Below are 22,005 nucleotides of genomic sequence, written 5' to 3' on the forward strand. Positions count from 1 at the left end.
ATCCCACTGCATTCCTAAACAATCATAGTTGGTGTCCCCCATGCACTTTATAGCAGACAGAGAAGGTATACTTAACGACCTAAGTATTGGCGGGGTGCTAGCTAATATGACTAGACACGCAGGCCAGTAAGAACAGATGCCAGCTGTAAACAACCAGGACTGGTGTGTGCTGAGTAAATATTAGCTATGCTCGAAGCGTGTACTACAATCAGGTGGAGAACATGTGCACGCTATCATAGCACACTGTTCAATAATTTGCGTAATCTGTCACATCATATGGACAGGGAGCAATCATACTCACCCTGGAATCTTATGTTGCATGAATTCTTGGTGCAAAGAAAGCCCCAATAAATATTTTTTGAATTAAGTTAAAGAAAATCTGTATGGAAGGAATTGCCTCAAATTTTCATTAAATAAATCACGTCTTATTCCTTCACAGCTTTAACCACTGGAAGTTCAAAAACAATGAATTCACTTCACTCATTCTGTTGTAACACCTCTGCTGAACTTTTGAACAAATCCTGGAATCCAGAGTTTGCTTATCAAACCTTCAGCATGGTGAATACAGCCATCCACCCTTCCATGGTTGGGATTATCTGTTCAACGGGGCTGGTTGGCAACATCCTCATTGTATTCACTGTAATAAGGTAAGGGCTTCTTTTTCTTTTCCGTAATTTAGGGACATGGTATACTCCTTCAATGAGTCCTTTTCCCCCTATAGGATTTTTCTTAATGAAATCAGGTTTTGGAAATATTTGCTTAAGATAATTAAAGAAGTTCTACAGATATTTTCATCATGTATTAAGTAACATCTGAGTTGCAGATGTCAAAATGACAGTGCTTACTGTTGAGTCAGTGAATTTTCAGAGCAGTGATTTTCATTTTTAGCTACATATTAGAATCACCACAGGGACTTCCCTCGTGGTCTAGTGGCTGAGAATCTGCCTTCCAATGCAGGGGACGCGGGTTCGATCCCTGGTGGGGGAACAAAGATCCCACATGCCGCAGGGCAATTAAGTCCGTGCGCCACAACTACTGAGCCCGCACGCCACAACTACTGAGCCCGCGCACCGCAACTAGAGAGAAGCCCGCGCACCGCAACAAAAGATCCCACATGCCCCTGATGCAGCCAAAAATAAACAAATATTTAAAAATTAAAAAAAAAGAATCACCACAGAGCTTTTAAAAATCCTAATACAGAGTTTCACCCCAGACCAATTAACTCAGAATCTCTGGCAATGGAGCCCAGGCAAGAACTGAAACTGCAAGGCAACCATTTTATTTTCCGGCAGTAAGAGCTACCCTAAGAGGCTGACCTGGCCTGACTGGTAAAAGAGACTCTTTCGCATTCACTTATTCAAGCGAGATACTCTACCTGATCTACTGCCAAAGATTGAGGCAGTCATACGTGGTGGGCTGCTCCCCTCAATATGGACCACCCAGTACAGGCCAAACTGAGAGGCACCTGCTCCCTAGTACCTCTCGCCTTTGCTTCATGTCCCCCACCTCATTCAGCTAATTTCCTGCTTCCTCTCAAACCTAGAGCCTAAGGTTTAACTTGGAGCATAAGAACAGATTACAGTCAGCCCTCAGTACCCATGGGCTCTGTATCCATGGGTTCCACATCTGGGGATTCAAGCAATCGTCAAAAATATGTGGCAAAAAATTCCAGAAAGCTCCAAAAAGCAAAGCTTGAATTTACCATGCCCTGGCAGCTATTTCCATAGCATTTCCATTGTCTTTACAACTAATTACAGAGTATTTACATAGTATTAGGTATTATAAGTAATCTAGAGATGATTTAAAATATTAGGGAGAATGTGTGTAGGTTATATGCAAACACTACACCATTTTATATAAGGAACTTGAGCATCTGTGGATGTTGGTATGGGTGGGGGGCAGCTGTCCTGAACCGATCCTTCATGGATACTGAGGGACCACTGTACTTGTCCTCTACTGGCTTGACAAAATGAATTTAGAGTTAGTGTACACATGCCCCATCACTACATGATACCTTTGCTATCCCGATTATTTTCACATTTAAGGTTTACTTCTTTTAATACATATAAGGTGTTAAAAAAAAAAATTTGTCCTGGTCTCCGATCATACTTACAGCCACGATTTTAAAAGATTTTTGTCCATATTTATAAATTATAAAACACATTCTAAATTACTACCAAAAAGGTGTTTTCAGCATTATATTAACACATAACTACAACAAACTTTTGTGTAGCATATTACACTTACAGAGCACAGTTGTAAACTCATTTACTCCTCAAAATGGCAATACTCATTTGAGGAAAGAGGCTCAGGAGAGAAAATAATTTGTCTAGCATCACACAGCTGGTAAGTAACAGTCCTAGCACTTGAACTCAGATCCCATGATTCTAAATTCCAGGCTATATCCTCCACAATAATAACATCAAACAAATCATCAAAACTAGAAAGATGGTTGGATTTACCATGTGGCTGGAAGAATCCTCACAGGACCAATTAAAAACAGGAGCAGCCCTCGGGAGAGTGACAGGATGACACTCACTATCCCTGAGAAAGCTCATCACTGGTCACTTTCCCCAGCTGGCTTCTCAAATTTTTATTGTCATTATCTCTGTAGTTAAGTGTAGTCTATCAATGGTATTTTTTTATGACATTCATAATTGAAGATTTATTTGGTATACTGGAATTCTACTCTTAATGAATTCAGACATTCCTTACTGTGTCCTGTAAAACCATTTGTGAATATCAAGCATTTAAAATTATTTTTTAAGTGCTAGAAGCAGTTCCACTCAATATGTATTACTAAATACCTATTGCATGCCCAGAACTATTCTAAGCGTTATGTAAATACCAAAGAAATATGGCAGCATCTGACTCTAAAAAGTTCATAGTTTACTGGAGAAGACAAGATTTAAATACATTAACTCATTTGAAAAATAATACAAGATATTAAAAACAAGTGGGTGAAAAAAAGGTGGTTCAAATAACAAGTTCCAGGAAGGGAGATGAAAGTAATCAAATATTCTCAGAAAGCCTCAGGAGGCAATAATGTGACGTAGAAAGTTAACAGTCAGAGACCTGGGAATGTTTCCAGCTCACCCTGTTTGTCTGTTGCACTTGCTCACTTCTCCTTCCATCTTTCTCTCTTGCCCCTCAGTATTTTTGCTGTCCCCTCCTAAAGATACAAGCAGTGTGCCTCATGCCTGAGAGCTTTGGTCCCACTGTTGAGAAACCAAGTCCTTAGAAGGTGTAGCCCTCCAGAAATGGTTGCATTTTTACAGACACCTTTTATATGCAAAGACTCTTCAGCGTGAAATTCAGGCCCTGTGACAGGCTGTTGAAATATTTGGAGCCAGAGAAACTTCTTGGTCCCCCTCAAGTTACACCAATAGACAATGGCCTGATTCCACCCACTCATATGGAGACAAAGCTTGAAAAAAAAAGAAATGTGGAATGTGAATTCTTCTAAAAGTCAATACTGAGCTATAATTCCCAGAAACAGATTCTCAACATAAAGCAAATAGTCATTAAACTGGAAAAAAAAAGAGAGAAAACCTGAGCCATAATACTGACAAATTTACTTGCAATGATTGTGAAAAATCTGCTACTTCTTCATACCATTACAATTTTATAGATAATAAGTGAGAAGATATATATGTTAATGGAGCTTTTAAGATGAATCGTTTAATCTTTCAAAAAACATCTGAAGCAACTTTTTATTTTTATTGCTAGGATGTTGATATTTTTCTTTGCAAATTACTCTTCAAAAATTTATTAATCTCTCAAAAGTCATTTGAAAGTAAATTAGTTTTAATTTTTTTCAGCTTGGGATTTATCTAACAGTTTTTTTAATTGCTCTCCAAAAAATTTAAGACAATTTATATTAATATTTTTATCATGCCTTGCCATGATCTTTTATTTGTTACCTTCTTAACAGACAGATGGCTCAAACTATGAAGACTACACTAAAAATAAGGAGAACTAGATACATTTAAAGAAGATTTAGGACTTTCCCATTTATGATAAATACTTGTATCAAAAGAGAATGAATAGAACAATAGTTAAGATCATTAGTGATGCTGGAAAGCAAGAAATGAACTAACTTCTGACTTTGCCAAAGGAAGACTACAAAAATGTATGAAAAAATAGATTTATGGAAGATGGAGCTTCCAGAATAAGGTGTCCTACGTGGTTTTTTTTTTTTTTTGAAGAATCGATTTGTGCATTAGGAGGGTGACTATAAAGTAGTGAAGCCAGATCATTACTACTCAGTCATACTTTAAATTCACAGCAGGTCAAAAGGAAGCCAGATTTTAAAATGTAGGGGGAAAACTGGGCCAACTAAAACATAAAATTTTCCCCTTTTGTTCTTGGGAGAGAGACTTATGAACTCAGCCCCATTACTCAACTATTCTCCACAGCCACAGTGGGTCCTGGGAAACTCCTTCAATAAAGGCGATGATGTTTCTCTCCGTCGGTCCCCAACCCCCATGTTTTGAACACATCTTTCTCCTGTCTACTGATAGATGGCTTTGAGTGGGCAGAGACTCTCTAAAGGATGCCTTGGCTCCCTATAAACAAAACGTTCCCATTCTTTCATTCCCTGCCCTCAACTGGCTGTCAAGTCAACTAATTTACACTAAATCATGAATTACTGAAACATCTTACTTTTTAACCCCCCACCATGGTGTCTACATTTTATACAGAGATTACAAGAAGAAGAGTGAGTGTTCCTGAAGGAATACTAATGGTCTAATGATGGAACATCAGTTGCTAAGACAGAGATGGGAAATGCTTAGAACAAGGCCTCTTCTTTTTTCCCACTCAGCTTAGTGCTCCCTCTGACCCAGCCCTCTACCATTCTCAGGGTGCCAGCTGGAGTTGGAGTTGACCCACACCCTTGCTGTACACATACCCTATGCTTTAGATGCTACAAAACCTCCCAGTCACATCTGTTCAAATGAACTGGAAAGTTGACTGGAGACCCTTGTTGCTATGGTCCAATGCACCGAGACAGCTCTGGAGTATAAAGGGGTTGAATGTCTTCCCCAAGGACACAGTAAGTGAGGGCACAGAAATGAAACTAGAATTTCCAATTAGATTCTCTTTATGTATCTTACACTGTGTATCTAGAGCAGCGTTGGCAAATACGTCACTGTACTCTAAACTCTCCCACCCTTGGCAGTCATGTCTAATCACACAGGTCTGTCCTTCAGTAGTGCCTGTGTGATGACTCACAATTCTTCTCAGCACAGCGCTTTACGAAAACACTACTAATCCATTGGTGTTGCCTCATGCTGACCTTAAACAAATGAACTACCAGTTATTTCTGAAGCAGAAATGGGTTTATTCAGGATCAGCAAAGTACTGCAATTTGGGATCTGCAACTATGGCAAGCCACATGCAAGTGCCACCCAACAGAGAGACGAGGATTCTTTTACAGAGGGGGAAAAGGAAGTTGGGAGGGCTGGAGTAAACAGAGTCCATTGGAGAAACTGAGAGTTCAAAATATAGTGGCTTGTCACTGGCTGAGTGGTGACAGTCTCTCATTGGCTAAGCTCCTGCCAGGCAAGAAGTCTTTCTTCTGTTGAGCTCTGCTATCGTAGGGCATGAGAGCTCCCCGCTTCTGGCCTCCCGACTCCATTTTAATTGAGGTTTCTGTTTATTAATTTTTACACTCACAATAGGAATATAATTTAACTAGAGTTAAATGCCAAACAGGGACTCGTGAGGCAACCCAGAGATAAACAAAATTAGGAAGGTACTACCATGTCCTACCACCATCCTCTGCCCCAACACCACCACCCTTCTCCTGGCCCTGAGCTGAATGGAGGGAAAAAAAAGTGGTTTTACAGATCTTGGAAGTTTGGGCTGCCTGGTGGGAGCTGTAGCCACAGTGGGATCTGGGACCATGGAGCGGGAACTGCAGGAGGAAGGTGGGAGGGATGCAGTCACCAGAGATGCCAACAGCAGAGAAGGAAAGGAAATACCCTGGCCTCTCCTCTCATCTTACCCTCCAATTTCCCTCCAATAGTGCTTCCTATTGGCCAAAACAAAATGAAAGCCAGTTGGCAAGAAGACCTAGGAACAAAGTGCAGAAGGGTGAAAAGTGGGCTTGAGAGTAGGCCGATCAGCAAGGCATCATCCTGCTTGCGTGGTGTTATTTTTTTTTTTTTTTTAGTTTTATTTAATCCATTGCATATATTGTTGTTTCTGATTGCAAAAGGTAAACATGTTTTTAATAGAATCTTTTTAAACATTAAAAAATACAAAGAATAAAGTTGAAATCAGTCATACTACTACTACCAAGTGGATAATCACTGGGATTACTGTGACATATTATTTCAGCATGTTTTTAAACAAATGTCTAAATAAATTTGGGGTCATACTACCTACATAGTTGATTTTTTTTTTTTACTTAATAAGTACTTTCCCATTTGATTAAATATTCTTCCAAAGTATGATTTGCAACAACTCTATCATTTATTGTATGGGATTGTGGTATACCTTAATTTATCATAGCATTAGATATGGCCATATTAACCATATGAAAATCACGTTAGCTGAAATGATCACTGATTTACATATTTTTTTAATGTTTGGTTCATGAGAGACAGAAATCTAATGAAGTCTGGCAACATGAAATCTGAAGATAAATTAGACCTAAGAAAAGAATGCAAGTGGTATAGTTAGAAATTTTACCATTTCTATTTAATTATTTTAAATTTCTATGCAGTCACTTTCAGTTTAAAAAAGTAATAATAAATATAATGTGGGGCTTCCCTGGTGGCACAGTGGTTGAGAATCTGCCAGCCGATGCAGGGGACGCGGGTTCGGGCCCTGGTCTGGGAGGATCCCACATGCCACGGAGCAACTGGGCCCGTGAGCCACAATTGCTGAGCCTGCATGTCTGGAGCCTGTGCTCCGCAACGAGAGGCCGCGATGGTGAGAGGCCCGTGCACCGCGATGAAGAGTGGCCCCCACTTGCCGCAACTAGAGAAAGCCCTCGCGCAGAAACGAAGACCCAACACAGCCATAAATAAATAAATAAATAAATAAATAAATAAATAAATAAATAAATAAATAAATCCCTACTTAAAAAAAAAAAAAAATATATATATATAATGTGTTATTTTTATTACCCTAGTACCTTATGCCCAGATAAATGTATCATTTGCTTCAGAATTCTCTTTTGCTATACAGAGTATCATGTAGAAACACTTTTAATTGTTTTGTATTTCCAGTTAATGGCATGCACTGTCCTCAACAAAGGAATTTCCATAATTCATTATCAGTAAATGATGGGTGCCTACCTGGAAGAGAGCAAGGGCCATGGATCTAATTGCTGCAGTTAGGACCTAAGCAACCACTTGTGGTTTATACCCCAATTCAAATGGAAATAACATCTACTTAATAGGCAAAGATTTACAGGGTTTTTTATTATTGTGTTTTTGCTTTGTTTTTTTTTTTAATTTATTTTTATTTATTTATTTTTGGCTGTGCTGGGTCTTCGTTGTGCGCTGGCTTTCTCTAGCTCTGGCGAGCGGGGGTTACTCTTTGTTGCAGTGCACGGGCTTCTCACTGCAGTGGCTTCTCTTGTTGTGGAGCATGGGCTCTAGGCACACAGGCTTTGGTAGTTGTGGCACACAGGCTCAGTAGTTGTGGCGCACAGACTTAGTTGCTCCATGGCATGTGGGATCTTCCTGGACCAGGGCTCGAACCTGTGTCCCCTGCATTGGCAGGCGGATTCTTAACCACTGTGCCACCAGGGAAGTCCCTTTGCTTCTGTTTTTGTTTTTTAGCATGGAACTCCTTCCAGCTGACCTCTAATATCAGTTCCTCTCCCCTGAGCCCTCTCCATCTCCTACTCCCAATGGTCTGGTGAGGACGAGGATTAAAGACCAAGGACAGTCATTTAGCATCTCTTTTGGTTGACATGATCTTTTTCTCAAGTCTCTTCTCCTTCTTGGTCTTTCTGATATGAGCCACCAACGTCCTGGGGACAAGGAACCAACCTGCTGTATTAGTGGCATCAACAATGCCCAAAGTGTGGTTGCTGAATAAGGACTCACAGCAGTAACTCCCCCATATAGTGTGTGCTGCCAGGGCCTGGGTAAAATATCCTGGCCCCGACTGACGCCTCACATGAGCCTTTGATGGCTTAAATATGAAGTTCACAGGCTGTAGAATTTGCAGTCCCTGAATAATGAAGACACACACTAGCTTCCAAACAACAGAGCAATAGACCTGGATCCAGGGTGAACTAATAATTGTGGCACAATCTTAGGGCTAATTCTTATGTGCTACTTAAATTCTTATCTGTCCTCAATACAGATGTCACTTCTGCCAAGAAATTTGCCTTGACTGCCCCCAGGGGAGGGGGTAGAGGCCCATTTTTATGCGCTCCTTGTGCTTTCTCTAGCTTTCTTTCATCACGTTATAATGTGATCATTTATTACATATGTCTAGACTATAAGTTCCTTGATGTTAGAGTTTCTAGGTGATTCAGCTTTGCAGCCCAAAGCACAATATTATGCCTGACATATAATTGGTGCTCAATAAAATGTTTGTTGAATTAATAAATAGCATCTCCCAGATAAAGATGATACCTGTTTATTATTGAATGCCCCAACTCTTTAAAGATAGGGAGCAACTGAATTTTAAATTAAATTTCTGCTCTCAGAAAATTATTTTGCCTTCACTTCCCCCAACAGGTGACAGGAGATGTTTCTCAGTGCCCTCCACCAATTCACTCGTTTCAGATTTCTACTCCACACTCTGGATTTCAGGGCCTTAATTAATAGTCTTTTCTATTGAGTTAAATTTTATTGGAATATTTCTAAGTAATGGTTGAAATTTGTTTTAACAATGGCCTCAGTTAGGATTTGAACTTACAGCTTCAGTGGGGGGAAAAAATGCATTGCAAGATGGAAACATTTATTTTCCCTATTCAGCTATATTTGGTGCTAGGGATAGGTAAAGACAAAGTCTTTTTTTTTTTTTTTTAATTTTATTTATTTATTTATTTATGGCTGTGTTGGGTCTTCGTTTCTGTGTGAGGGCTTTCTCTAGTTGCAGCAAGTGGGGGCCACTCTTCATCGCGGTGCGCGGGCATCTCACTCTCGCGGTCTCTCTTTGTTGCGGAGCACAGGCTCCAGACGCACAGGCTCAGCAACTGTGGCTCACGGGCCCAGTTGCTCCGCGGCATGTGGGATCTTCCCAGACCAGGGCTCGAACCCGTGTCCCCTGCATTGGCAGGCAGATTCTCAACCACTGCGCCACCAGGGAAGCCCAAGACAAAGTCTTTTGCCTGAGTGAGTTTAGAGTTGGTATAATTTGTTGCTATGTAGAAATTACCTCAGCACTTAGTGACTTAAAACAATCAGCATTTGTTATCTCACACAGTTTTTTGTTTGTTTGGTTTTTTAATTTTTATTTATTTATTTTTGGCTGCATAGGGTCTTCGCTGCGGCACACGGGCCCTCCCCAGTTGCAGCGAGCGAGGCCACTCTTCGCTGCGGTGCACGGGCCTCTCATCGTGGCGGCCCCCCTTTGTTGCGGTGCACAGGCTCCAGGTGCGCGGGCTCAGTAGTTGTGGCGCACGGGCTCAGTAGTTGTGGCTCGCGGGCTCAGCTGCTCCGCAGCATGTAGGATCTTCCTGGACCAGGGCTCGAACCCGTGTCCCCTGCATTGGTAGGTGGGCTCCCAACCACTGCGCCACCAGGGAAGTCCCTCTCACACAGTTTTGAGGGTCAGGAATCCAAGAGCAGCTTAGCTGGGTGGTTCTGGCTCAGGGTCTCTCAAAAAGTTGCAGTCGAGCTGTCTGTCCATCTTTAGAGGACTATCTAAAGGCTTGGCTAGGGCTGGAGCATCTTCTCCAAGGTAGCTCACTCACAGGTCTGGCAAGTTGGTACTGGTTGTTGGCAGGAGTCCTCAGTTCCTTTCCACACGGACCTCTTCACGGTGCTGTTGAGTAACCTCACAAGACGGCACCTGGCTTCCCCCCGGAGAAAGTGATACAAGAGAGAGCAAGGAGAAAACCCCACCATGCCTTTAGGTCCAAATTTTGAATGTCACACTGTCAATTCCACCACATCCTATTCGTTAGAAGTGAGTTACTAAGTTCAACCCACACTCAAAGGGAGGGAATTAGGCCCCCGCTCTTGAAAGCAATATCAAAGAACTTGTGGACATATTTTTAAACCACTGCAGTTAGTTACCAGACAAATAGTTCAAAACGTCTGAATATACACAAGCATTCATATGTGCATTTGTGACGGTTCCCTTTTAACTTTTAAAATTAATTTTAGCAATTGAAAATCTGTAGGAGATGGCATAAATTAAAGGTGTGTACTTTCAATGTCAATCCTCGGGTCTCCCTCCATTTCTTTCAGGTCCAGGAAAAAAACAATTCCTGACATTTATATCTGCAACCTGGCTGTGGCTGATCTGGTCCACATCATGCGAATGCCTTTTCTTATTCACCAGTGGGCCCAGGGAGGAGAGTGGGTGTTTGGGGGGCCTCTCTGCACCATCATCACATCCCTGGATACCTGTAACCAGTTTGCCTGTAGTGCCATCATGACTGTAATGAGTGTGGACAGGTAAGTGAAGAGACTATGAAATATATTAACATAATTCAGAGGTGCCTGTACTTCCCCAAGGTCATCCCAACTTAAGCAACATCAGTGCCGGTTTGTAATAGCAAAGTTCCTCTTCCTTTGTTTGTTTCATTGTAGGACAGATTAGGTAATATTTTTCCAACTTTCACCGAGGTCAATTTTTTCATGGAAAACTTAAAACACTAAACATCTCCTTTTTCCCAATCATTTTTTCGATCTCAGTTTTATTTACAATTGACTGCAAGAAAAAAAAGACCATAAAATCATGAAATGTTGGAGACCAGAATGAAGGCCCCACCACCACCCATCATTCTTGCAAGAAGGGGGCAGAGGTCCTGAGAAGTGAGGGGATTTGCTAAAGGCACATAGAGAGTCAGTGGCAGAGCTGAGAACTGAAGTAGGTCTCCTTACTCCTTGTCTAGGGCTCTTTCTGGTAAGTTCAATGTCTCACACACCCTTGTTATCACCTAGCAGCTTAAAGGAGTCAGTGGAGTAGTGGGCTCTTAAACAGCTATGAAGAGAAGTCAGAGTACCAGGAGGACCATCCTTTATACTCATCATTAGGATTGATTAATGCAAATACTGCCATTTACATCATTAGAAATTTGTTGGACTGTATCCCAGAACATGCCAAAGCCACATTCTCCACCCATGTAAGCTAATGTTATTCAAGGAGATAATGGTGATGGCCAGAGCCTGTGGAGCCAGTGAGTGATGGAGCCCAGGTCAGAGGCAGGCTGTCCAACTCTGGAGATGGCAGGTAGCTGGCAACTACCTCACCATCTGGCTTCTTTAGGAAGCATGCAAGCTAGGATGTGCCCGGCATCATCCAGATGCCAGGACCTCCACACCAGCTCTTAGCAGCATTCCCCAAACAGAAACAAGCCCTGAAGACAACAGTAGAAAGCACAACAGAGCAACCCCCTTAAAATCTCTATCCACCTGCTTCCCACCCCAAGCCCAACCCAGCACACTTGGTCCCCCTTGCTCTGATCTACTTTTTCTTTCTCCCTTGCTTCGAATATATTACATATGTTAATATATTTCGTGTACAAAGATAGGCATGTGTGTTGTTTTTGTCTAGCTTTCCCTAGCCATCAAATGTAAATTTCACAAAGGCAGGGTCTTTGGTCACTACACTAGTGTCTGTGTAACAGTGCCTGGCACATGGGTGCTCAAAAACTACTGATGAATGAATGAGTGAATGTCAGTCTTGAGGGCTGTGTTAAATATCCCTGAGTCCATCAAGGACTCTTTCCTGAGCTCTGCCTCTCTTACCCTTCCAAGTGGGCCTTTGGGGTCGGGAAGGGATGAGCAGTTGGAAAAACAAAGGAATAGCAGGGTTCATATAAATCATTCCCTGGATCATTATTATTCAGACATGAATAATGATGGTAATGTTTAATGCAGTTTTTATATCCTGCTGCTTTTCTACAAAGAATTATCAAAATATGTAGAGTATACTTCTCAACTTATAATTAGCTTCACATTTTTTAATCTGCACGCTGGGTAGGTCGATCTGGTTAGTTCAGCTGATGCCACCAATGCTGATGGTGTGTGGAGTAAAGCCTGGTGAGCTTGCCAGGGTTCCAACACCAGAGCCCTGCGCGGGGCAGGAACCACTGCAGAAAAGCAACCTAAAGTATAGTCCTCACCATCGTGATCCCATTCTCAGAAGGAGAGAAGCTTCTTCATACCATGTACATACCATGAAGGCAGGAGAGTATCGGCTTTTTCTTTAAAGAGGGGAAACTGTACCCCTTCTGTAAACCTCTTACTGCAAATAAAGTGAAAGCACATTGTCTGCCTTAGAACAGACCACAGAACATTTCCTAATGTTCACAGGTTTTTTCTGAGTGTATGTGTGTGTGTGTGTGCATGTATATCTTACACAACTGAATAGTGTGTATTATTTTTAACCTTATGGACACAGAATGCTAAAATTTTACTTTCAAATTAGGACACTCAGGCCTTTATCCTTCTCCCTGCCCTCACTTTAGAGGATCACGTGGCCAGAGACAAATAAAGATTTTGTAAAACTGAACCTTTCCCCCAGCCCCTGGCATTTCTTGCAGTTCTAACTCTACTAAATTCACAAAAATTCAACAAAATCTATAATTTTGTAAAACAGAAATGAAGTTTTCTCTGTAATGCCAGCACTAAATGTCAGTGCCACCAGTACGCCTTATTGTTTATACATTTAAGTTATTTGAATTGTCAATTTAATGGATCATAAATTTCAAGTGTTTCCCATAACTCTTTCATTTTTCTTTCTCTGATTAATTAATAACTGCAAGTGTGTGGAATATTTTAAGAGAGGGTTCCTACCTTTAAAGCAATACAAAAAAATTCTGTAAACATCCAAAATATGAAAAATATTTGCCTCCAGGTGAAAGCTACCTAGACTTTCATTAGTGGTTACTTTCGTAAGTAAATTTTCTAGAACAACAACAAAGTCAGTAAGGAGGAGCCAAAATTCCCCATTCATTCATTTAACAAATATTTATTGAGCACAGACCGTATGCCAGGAACGATGCCAGACACAGGAGATACAGCAGCATTAAACTAATAGCCAAGGCTCCTGCCTTCATGGGGCTTCCATTCCAGAGGTGTAGACAGACATTACACCGTGAAGAGTCACACGGGTAAATGTGTATTTCCACACAATGATACCTACTAGAAGAAAAAGTAGAGTTGCCCCACAATCCGCATTTATAGTCATGGGCCCTCGAATAGAGTGAGTGGTCAGGGGAAGCTTCTCCGAGAGGGAGACCTAAATGGGGACTCCGAGGAGGAGAGGCACGTCCTGCCAGGCGGGTAGAACAGCATGTACCTGACGCTGAAAGAGACAGAGTTTGAAGGAAGGCCAGGGAGAGACTGGTACAAACTTCAGCCTGAGTGACAGGGAGGGCCGGAGGGAGAAAGACATCAAGGGTCATGGTGAGAATTTTGAATTTTATCTAAAAGACAAAGAAAGACCATTGAAGGGTTTTCAGCTGGGGAGATGATGAGAGAAGATTCCCTAACCGATTGATGCCATGACTCCATCATCTTTAATCCCAGACAGAATGATGGCAGGGCTGCTGTACAATCACTACCTCATTCCCTTCCTCAGCAGGAAGGGAAGGGACCCTTCTCTCCTTAGCGACAGGTAACACAGGTGCAGTGTGGGGAAGGAGAGGTGGCTGAGGCACCCGGGGTCACAAGCCTGTCCCTGCATGGCAAGGGATCCCCTAACTGAGTGCAAAACGTCCTACCTCTTGTGCAAAATTGAAAGAGCAAGGAGACAGAGAATTTGCCATTTTCATAAATCTTCATTAAGTAGCTCTACAAAATCTTGGAGAAAATTAAAGGACCATTGAACACATTTGACATTTATTTAATGTCTACTAATGCTGCTTTCCTACACCCGCGACCCCCAGCAAAACTGTAATTTCTCAAATACCTCCTCTGGATCTGAGCTCTCTTTTTCATGCTTTAGCTTTCAGCTGTGTCTGAAAAATTATTCTTGGATTTGCTGGAGGACCAAATATGTTTGATATATTAGGATTTCAAGTTTGATTAATGATTATCCTTTTTTCTGGATCAAAAAGAAAAGGAAAGAGAAAACCCCTTCCCCATGAAATTAGTCCACATCCCCCCTCCACCCTACGTTCCTGGGGAATTTGTATTGTCTGCTAGTCACGTTTGTTAATTCTCACTGTGATTTCTGTGAACTGAGCCTCCAAGAGCCTGGGGAACTAACTCTAAAGCCATCTGAGCAAAATGTCTGTCCCAGGCGCCTGAATCTCATGCTGCTGGGGATTCTCCCACCAGCCAACGCACTTTCCTCCTTCCTGTCCTACATCAGCCACCGTCCCTCCTGTCCTGCCCTCCTGAAGGAAATCCCCATTCAGAGACAAAGTTTTCCAGAGCCTCCTGTGCAAGGGAAGCACCTCTGTAAAGAAAAAGTTTGCACGGCAGAATTTTACCATTTTCAGGGTCTTCATGTAAGTGACAGCTGCATATCAGTGAGTGGTTTATTCAGACTTACGGGGTCAAGAATTGTTTTCTCTACAGGTACCAGCCAGCTCTTAAAAAAATATAACTTTCTTTCACCCTGATAGAGGTGTGCTTCAGGGAGGATAATAATACTAATAATTTACTCTTGTCATGAACCTTTCATCCTTGGAGCTCAGTGCTTTTATTGATTGTTCCCAAACCCTTCTCAACCGGCTTTGCAGGTACTTGGCTCTCGTCCAACCGTTTTGACTGACGAGCTGGAGAACAAGTACAAGACGATCCGCATCAATCTGGGCCTTTGGGCAGCTTCCTTTATTCTTGCGTTGCCTGTCTGGGTCTACTCGAAGGTCATCAGATTTAAAGACGGCGTTGAGAGTTGTGCTTTTGATTTAACATCCCCTGACGACGTACTCTGGTAGGTTGTTAAAACTTAAGAAAAATAAGAGTTGAATTAAGTCTTGAAGTGCTTCATCCTCCTTGTCAACACGTGAGCAACTGCACAGAGTGTCCTTGGGGATCCTCTTCCGGCCAGTCTCCCCACTTAGTTCTCTGCTTCCCACCATCAAGTTGATAGTTTGATTTGAAGGAGAGGGTAACCTTTAGAAGAATATTTTGAGTTTAATCATGTAACCTCAGTGGGTGCAAATATATTTAAATGTGGATTTTAAAGATCCATGGCAGCCAGATTCAATAGGAGCACAGCAATCAAGGGAGGGGCAGACTTTCCAAAAGGGTCTAGGAGTTATGAGACTCAAACCTTATCAATATGCAGCTGGAGTTTGGTTGAGTCGCGTCCCTCGAAAAGATATATCCAAGTTCTAACTCTCAGTGCTTGTGAATATGATCTTATTTAGAAACAGAGTCTTTGCCGATATAATTAAGTTGAGATGAGGTCTTACTGGATTAGGGTGGGCCCTAAATCCAATGATTGGTTCCTGATAAGGAGAGGGAGATTTGAAGAGACACAGAGAGGATGCATGTGAAGACAGAGGCAAAGACTGGAGTGATGTGTCTATAAGCCAAGGAACACCAAGGATTGCCAGAAACCACCAGAGGCTAGGAGAAAGGCCTGGAGCCCATACTCCCTCCCCAAAACCTCAAAAAGGAACCAAACTTGCCAACACCTTGATTTCAGACTTCCAGAAATGTGAGAAAATACAATTCTGTTGTTTTAAGCCATCCAGTGTGTGGTAATTTGTTACAGCAGCTCTAGGAAACTAATACAGCAACCAACACAGCCATTTATTACATTTTGATTTGAAAAGAAAAATTAAGTCGAAATTTTTCTGATTGAAATTTTGAACACAGCATTAGAATCTCTGCTAAGGGCCAGGTGCTGTGCTAGGTGCTTTTTACATACATTATGGCAAGTCAGTCTGTCAGATCCCTTTTTCCCAGTCTACCACTTGTCAAATAAATGAGTCATTTCTGCATCACACAGACACAGTCTGAAAGGGATGGAGGTAGAGGCCCAGCAAGGCTACGAATCCGGCAACAAAAAAATCTCCAGAGGAGTGCAATGTCGATACCATGATTGTTTATTCATTATTTCTCACAACAGCACTGGCTCCACTCACAGACAGAAAGGGTCAGCTCATCTAAAGGTGAAATGATAGTTAATCACCGCGGGCTGATAAATTAACCTGGCCGCACCCTGTCTGAAAGGAGGGCAGGACCTGAAGCTCACTATATGACTACATGACTTTGGCCTGTGTCACATAAGCAGAGACTATTTTGCATCGACAGCTGTTTCTGCTCTTTTCGGTTGGTTATGGTAAGGGATACGCTAAGGTTTTGGCCTCTGTTGTTCCTGCCAGAATTAAGTCCTTACGGTGAACGGAGACTGGGACTAGTGTGTTACGTTCAGGCACCCTGTGGCTCCGGAGCGCTCTCTCTGCCACCCCGCCCACACCCACCCAATGCCGGCTGTCTTCTTCCACACAAGGGTTTTGCCGGGAAGGAGGATACCCGGTGTCTGGGCAGAAACGGACTTGGCCCACCCAAGGGCTCCCCCTGGCGGAGCACTGAGGAAATGACCGGCTGATTTGACAACAGGTCCTCTTCTGTGCCCTTTGAGAGACCATCTGGAGTCTCAGTTACAAGCGTGCGCTCTGGAGCTGGCCTGAGTATCTGGGTTCAAATCTCACCTCTGCCACCTACTAGCTGAGTAACCTTGGGCAAGCCGCTCAACCCCTCTGTGCCTTAGTTTCCTCCTCCGTAACATGAAGATGCTAAAGGCATTGTACTCCTGGGGATGCACAGACAATGGGTTAAAATATGTAAAGCACCCTGAATAGTGCCTACTACATAACAAATGCCACCTGTTGCCTGTTGTTGTTAATAACACTAAATATAATGATAATAAGCATCCTCACCCACTCTGTAGTACTCAGTAGCATTGGCTACTGAGAAGAGCTGGCTAGAGAAGAGTCATTGTCTATGAATAATGAAAAGCAGACCTTCTGTATGTGAAAGTACCCAGAGAGCCTTAACTTTTCCCCCAAACACTTTTATTCTGGGCCCTGAAAAATCACAGAATCATAAACTGTAAAAGTCAGTTCCTAGCGTTGTGAATGTAACAGTCATGTCTTCTCTCTCATTTTACAGGTATACTCTGTATCTGACGATAACAACTTTCTTTTTCCATTTGCCCTTGATTTTGGTGTGCTATATTTTAATTTTATGCTATACCTGGGAGATGTATCAACAGAATAAGGTTGCCAGATGGGTAAGTGTATGCCTTATTTTGTTTTATTTGTTAAAGGAACAATTCAGAGATCTAAGATATCTACAATAGAAGCTTAAGCATTAGTCACTTGAAACATGCCAAGCTCAGGCATTAATGTCTATATAAGGCATTTTCTGAAAATAAGTCATGTTCTGAAGCAGCTATTTGAGGATCTCTCAGTGATAAATATTGTAATCACTAATGTAATGGTTTCATAAAAATGTAAACAGAACTCAAGACTCTGTTTAAAGAATAATTTTGTATTTGTCATCAGCATTGTTAAATGTTTTATTTGTACATTTTGCAGAGTTGTGTACATATGTAAATATCCTAGATGTTGTGTATATTTTATAACCTTTTAATTTTTGTGGGGTTTTTTTTAGTGTAGGGGAGGAGGATCTCATTAATATTTGAATACTTAGAACAAGGTTAACTAGGACTAAATAAAACCAAAGACTTACCTAAAGACAATAAACTTGGGAAGGACCTTTAAAGATACTTGTCTCTAAAACTATATGAATAAATCTAAATTATTTTCCACTTGAAATTGTACATATCAAGTTGTTCAAATGAGTCAGTGATTATACATGTTAGGTTAAAAAATCATTATTAAAATTTGTCTTTAGAATAGATTATTGTATATTTTTGAGAAGACAAGATTGTGGGGTTTCCCCACACACCATATGTAACACTGTGAAGATTTTAAAAAAAAGAATATGTGAAAAATGTAACCACCATTAGTCAAAATTTGTGGCGAACCCTGGTACCAAAGGTTTAGGTGTTCTATTGGCCCATGACATTTTTTCTGACTTCTTTAAATTCTTTGGAATTATTACATTATTAAAGAGTGGCCTATTTAGAATGGGAAAGAGAAGCAACCACAGTTATAGACAAAAATTAGCTTCTAAATGTATCACGGGTGAGAAGGTTGAAATGGAATCATATGGAATATTATGACATCGACAGCTGGAGAGGACGCTTGAACCCTTTTAAAACAGTTCTCCAAATCAGATCACTTTGCTCCCAACACTTTTCTCAGAAATGCTAAGATCATCTTATAAAACAAAGTTCATATTGTCCAGTTATCCCTAAAAATGCAATAAGTTACAGGAATGATGGTGCCTACTCTGATGAACTGCACAAGAATCATTATCTTAGAGTGATTTTCAGCTGCCATTTCCCAGTCTTATTCATCTGCTTCAGCCATGTCCCAGAGAAATTTCTAGTTAATGTCTAAATATGACATAACATGATGAAATTTGGGAAATTTAAGTGTTTTTTATTTTAGAATAATTTTAGATTTACATCAAACTTGCATAAATAGTACAGAGTTTCCATATACTCCTCACTCCAGTTTCCCCATTAACATCTCACCACATTGCATTTGTCAAAACAAAGATAATGGCATTAGTACACTACTATTAACTAAACTCTACCCTATATTGGATTTCACCGGTTTTTCCATTAAAGTCCTCTTTCTGCTCCAGGATTCAATCCAGGGGACCACACTGCATTTAGTTGACACATCGCCACAGTCTCCTCTGGTCTGTGACAGTTTCTCACTCTTTCCTTGTTTTTCATAACCTTGATAGTCTTAAGTATTGTACTTAAGGAGTACTGGTCAGGTATCCTGTAGAATGTCCCCCAGTCTGGGTTTGTCTGATAATGTATCACGATTAGACTCTAAGGTTAAGATAGTGTTTACGAGGTTTCTTCACTTCAAAATTACTACTTATCCCTTTCTCTATTCCATTATTTGGAAACGAGTCATTAAGTATAGCCCACCCTCAAGAGGGAAAGAAGGAGGGTGAGAATTAAGCTCTGTCTCCTGGAAAGGGGAGTATCTACATATATTATTTGGAATTTTTCTGTAAAGAAGGTTTGTCGCTTCTCTCCCATGTTATTCAATCATTTATATCAGTACAGATTCATATATCTTTGATACTTTGGATTATAATTCACTACTATGTTATTTATTTTGTTTCTTGAAATGTTCCAGCTTTGGAAAATTTGGGCAATTTTTCACAGGGCTGAAAAAGAGTATTTTCACAGTGCTCCAAATAAGTAGGAAGAAAAATGAGCTTCATAGTTCACTACATAGCCATTTTGAACTGTCCAAAAAGTTCTGGGACATTGTTGCCCCATAATTTCTATGGTTGTTTGTGTTCTGTCTCTCCAAACGTTTCCACTACAGCTACAATCCCAGTGTTCCAAGGCAGAGAGTGATGAAGCTGACGAAGACGGTGCTGGTGCTGGTGGCGGTCTTTATCCTGAGTGCCGCCCCCTATCACGTCATACAACTGGTGAACTTACAGACGGAGCAGCCCACACTGGCTTTCTATGTGGGCTATTACCTCTCCATCTGTCTCAGCTATGCGGGCAGCAGCATCAACCCTTTCCTCTACATCCTGCTGAGTGGAAATTTCCGGAAACGCCTGCCTCAAGGGCAAAGGAGAGTGACTGAGAAGGAAATCAGCAATATGGAAAGCACCTTGAAATAGAGCTTTAAGGAGAGTACATGGATCATCAGAAGTCTAGACAGGCTTGCCTATGTTATTGATGTTATTAAAAAGGGCAGGCAAAACAGTGTGCTGGTGTCCATCCTTGTTGTGCCCTTGTGACTCTGGAACAGTGCTGTAACCATTCAAATGCAGTGAGTTTAATATGCTGACTTTAGTGAAACATAAACTATTTGTCTGTGTAGGCAGTAGGCAGTGGGATAGCTGAAAAGACCCGAGCTCCATGCTTATGGATGTTATTTCAGCATCTTATAAACTAGTCACTGATGAATATGGCCATCCCTGACCATCGACTGAAAACTCACCAAGGAATCTGACCTTGCCGTCTACACTGTGGCCTCACTGGAACAGTGCCCTTGAGGCTCCTAAGAGGGGACCACCTTACAATGAGATCTGAAGTATGGCCATTTTTTAATCTACAAAAATGTCAATTTCATAGGGTCTAATTTAATGCCTTCAATAATCAACTCCATCTGTTAGCATGACCATTAGCATGTACTGAACACATACAACATGTAAGATTACATGTAACAAACCTTCGAGGTAAGTATTACCCCAGTTTACTAAGGCTCAGAAAGGTTAAGTGATAAGCTTAACACTGCACAGCTACATAAGAGCTGGGCTGAAATCCAGGTCTGCCTGTTTCTTTTTACTACAGCCGCTTGGCAACCTGTACCTATCATACTGAAAAGGGCCAATAATTGGGTTTTGTTGTTGTTGGGATTTTTGCTTTTTCCTACGCCCCTACAGGAAAAGAACTAAAGTCTGAAAGAAATGAGTTCATATTCTTAAAGAAATAAGTTTATGCATATTCTTTTGCATTTAGCTTTGTTCTCATACCTACAAATGATAGAAACCAGCATCTGCATTTTAATAGTATAATAGTATTCTTCAGGATGTCAAGTACACTCAGACACATCCTCTTTAGGTTACAGTGGATGTTTAGTCAAGGGTGCAGAAAGTAATTAGCTTTTAATTTCACAGATGTTCATTATGTCTTTTCCTTTTGTGGCTTGTATAAAACATTCACTTTGATATAGTAAGGAAAAAATGCTTTTAAAGTCTATATTCTCAACAAAGGTAAATATTTTATTTTGTTTGGGGATGAATCTGTAAACCCACCTCCCTCATCTAAATATATAAAACCGCTTGCTTCATGGGCATATAAAACTGATTTTTCACCAGCCCTTTATATAAAAGAGTCACAGAGACCAGGTTTCTAATAACCTGATCTACATTTTTATATCTCAGTTGTCAAGACAAATGACTTTCAACCCAATGCATTTGGTTCTAGATCTTTTAGAGACCATTTTGGAACAAGGTAATATCAAAATTCATATCTGGATGAAAGGTTGTGTAAACAGCATGAGAACTACAAACTGAGACAGGGCACATCTGAGATATTTCAGTTCTGTAACTGAGGTCTGGAGAGCTACACACAGAAGCTGTATGCTCCTTTATAGTTTCCATCAAAAGCTGTGTCATGGCGACAATTCCAGGGGCCTTCATTCTCGCTACTCTAAGGTGCAACAGTCAGGGTTCAGTGAATAACCCTGACATCTGAAGACCCAACACGATGGGTCATAAACAGAAGTTATTATTTGGTAATTGAAGAGAAATTGAAGAGTTTACCTCCTTTGTCTTTTTTAATATGGAAAATATTATGATTTTAAAATTTTAAATGGTTTTAAAGCAACAGACATTTTTTAAATAACATTTCCAATAGGCCTCAAATAATTCCAGTATATAAATTGGTCAGTGAATTATTTTAATTTATATTTATTAAGAGTTGTAAAACAAGTTAGCTTTTAATCAAAGTATAAAAGAAAAAGGGTGACTATTAAGTTTATTCTAGTGCCTTTATATAGCTTTTCTATGCATAAGCATATATATGCAGATTTGTAGAGGTGGTTTTCAGAGATTCTCTACGTGTTTTGTATTTTTGCTCATGATATGTATACATGTTTACTTTCAAGAGAAGTTAATGATCAGTTTCATATATCTAATTAATACTTCGGTATTTTTCATTATGTAAACTCATAACTGTATCCCTCCTCTATGCTTATTCAATTTTAGGTGACTCATTTAAATTTTGATTGATTAATATAAATCAATGAATAAAAATTGCTTGTATATT

At 40.8% G+C, this 22,005-nt stretch overlaps 1 protein-coding gene across 1 annotated transcript; it reads left to right on the forward strand.

The window, feature by feature from the left end:
* The first annotated feature begins 465 nt into the window (after nt 1-465).
* MCHR2 (melanin concentrating hormone receptor 2) lies at nt 466-19,850 on the forward strand. The gene is given in 6 exon segments (XM_061207481.1): nt 466-647; nt 10,392-10,601; nt 14,843-14,886; nt 14,889-15,036; nt 17,229-17,347; nt 19,543-19,850. Coding segments are annotated over 6 exon segments (1,011 nt in total).
* Nucleotides 19,851-22,005: the final 2,155 nt, after the last annotated feature.

Source organism: Eubalaena glacialis, chromosome 12, assembly GCF_028564815.1.
Source record: "Eubalaena glacialis isolate mEubGla1 chromosome 12, mEubGla1.1.hap2.+ XY, whole genome shotgun sequence".
Taxonomy (NCBI): Eukaryota; Metazoa; Chordata; class Mammalia; order Artiodactyla; family Balaenidae; genus Eubalaena; species Eubalaena glacialis.